Below are 1686 nucleotides of genomic sequence, written 5' to 3'. Positions count from 1 at the left end.
GGCTGCCATGGCTGTCCCTGTCTGTGAGCATTTTGGGGGGGGATGCGTCTCACGGGCAGCCCCCTCTCTCCTGACCTGGTTTTCCTTCTCCTCAGGGATCTTTGGGCGCCGACTGAATGTGTGGAACTTGTCCTGCCACACTCTCATCCAGTGCTTTGACCTGGGCGAGGACTCTCTGCCCCTCTGCGTTAAATTCCTCCACGACCCCAATGCTGCTGAGGGATACGTCTGCTGTGCCCTGAGCGGCATCGTCTACCGCTTCTACAAGTGCGAGGCAAGTGTTGTGCCAGCGGGCAGGGGAGACCCGGCCGTGGTGAGCTACGGGGGGTGGAGAAAGGTGCAGAAATAACAGGGGGCCGCAGAGAGGAAGGGGGAGGCGTGGGGCGGGCAGCACCCAGAGCCTGCTTTGGACGTGTAGGCTGGAGAGAGCGGAGCCTGTTCTTCCACGGAGCGTTCCGGGAGCCCGTCGTGACCAACTGGGATGTTGTGCGAGGGCTGGGGAGCGCTCACGGTGCGGTGCCGGTGTTTCTTGTGCAGAGGGACAACTGGGCGATAGAGGAGGTGATTCGGATACCGGACAAGGAGGTGACGGGATGGATTATGAACAGGATGCCAGGTTGGTCTGCCCTGAGCTGGTGTTCCCTTATTCCCCCCGGAGCGCGGTGTTGTGTGGCTCGGCCAAGCCCAGTGCTGACCCTCAAAGCCCTGCTGTGCAAAGACGACGTGGGGCTTGTCGGAGGGGCCGGGGGGCTGTGCACACCCCCAGGAAGACAGCGCTGCCGCAGCTGGAGCCTGGGCACTTGGGCAGGTCTCCTGCGCTGGAGGCAGGCGGCCCGGAATGTCCGGGAGAGATGCGAGCTGGGGCTGGGTGCGAGGCGCGTTTTGTGTTGATGCCGCCCCCTCTGGAGCTCCTTGTTTCTGTGCCCTAGCCTTCACGGTCGACCTCATCATCTCAATGGACGACAGGTACCTGTATCTCAGCAACTGGTGGCACGGAGACATCCGCCAGTACGAGCTCTCCAAAACCTGCAAGCCCAGGCTGGTGGGCCAGGTAAGGCAGGAGCAGAAGGGCGGGCGCTGCTGGGATCCTGAGCAGGATTGGGAGGCGGTTGGACAGCAGGGCCACACGTCTCCCTCCGCCTCGCTTACAGGTGTTTGTGGGAGGCAGCATCGTCAGAGGCGGCCCCGTGGCGGTGTGTCGAGACGAAGAGCTGCAGTGCCAGCCGGAGCCCTTGGTGGTCAAGGTGAGTTCTGCGTCCCCTTTGCCCCCCGGTGTCCTCTGGGCTTTGGCTCTGCTCTGCCGATTCTGCGCCCGGGGTTGCTTGTGCTTGGCTGCTGAAAGAAAGCAGCCGGTACCATCACGGCTCTGTTGTGCCTTCAGTGCAAGAGAGTGTACGGCGCCCCCAGTAAAATGCAGCTCAGCTTGGATGGCAAGAGGCTGTACGTCACCAACTCCTTCTACAGCGCCTGGGACAGGCAGTTCTACCCAAACCTGGTCAGGTAAGAAATGGCTGGGAGGCAAGGGGCCTCTTTGGGACGGCCTCTCTGCGAGGCACGGGAACGGCGCCTGCCCGGGGGGGCTGCAAGGACGCGTCTGCGATTGCAGGGGGACAGATTTCCCTAACGTCATCCCCGCCGCGGCCTCGTGTTGAATTTCAGAGGCAGTTGGCTCCCAAACCTCCCTGG

The 1686-nt window shown here is 62.7% G+C and overlaps 1 protein-coding gene across 1 annotated transcript; it reads left to right on the top strand.

The window, feature by feature from the left end:
- Positions 1–95: 95 nt before the first annotated feature.
- On the top strand, positions 96–1500 carry LOC104133964 (methanethiol oxidase-like; the record flags this gene model as incomplete). The annotated part of the gene is made up of 5 exons (XM_009647440.2): positions 96–274; positions 538–616; positions 930–1051; positions 1152–1244; positions 1382–1500. Coding segments are annotated over 5 exons (592 nt in total), but the record flags the coding sequence as incomplete, so codon positions are not given.
- Positions 1501–1686: the final 186 nt, after the last annotated feature.

The sequence above is a fragment of the Egretta garzetta genome, unplaced genomic scaffold (assembly GCF_000687185.1).
Source record: "Egretta garzetta isolate BGI_Z169 unplaced genomic scaffold, ASM68718v1 C8748896, whole genome shotgun sequence".
Lineage (NCBI taxonomy): Eukaryota > Metazoa > Chordata > Aves > Pelecaniformes > Ardeidae > Egretta > Egretta garzetta.
Note: the sequence above shows the minus strand (reverse complement) of the source record. Positions and strands in the feature narration are given on the sequence as shown.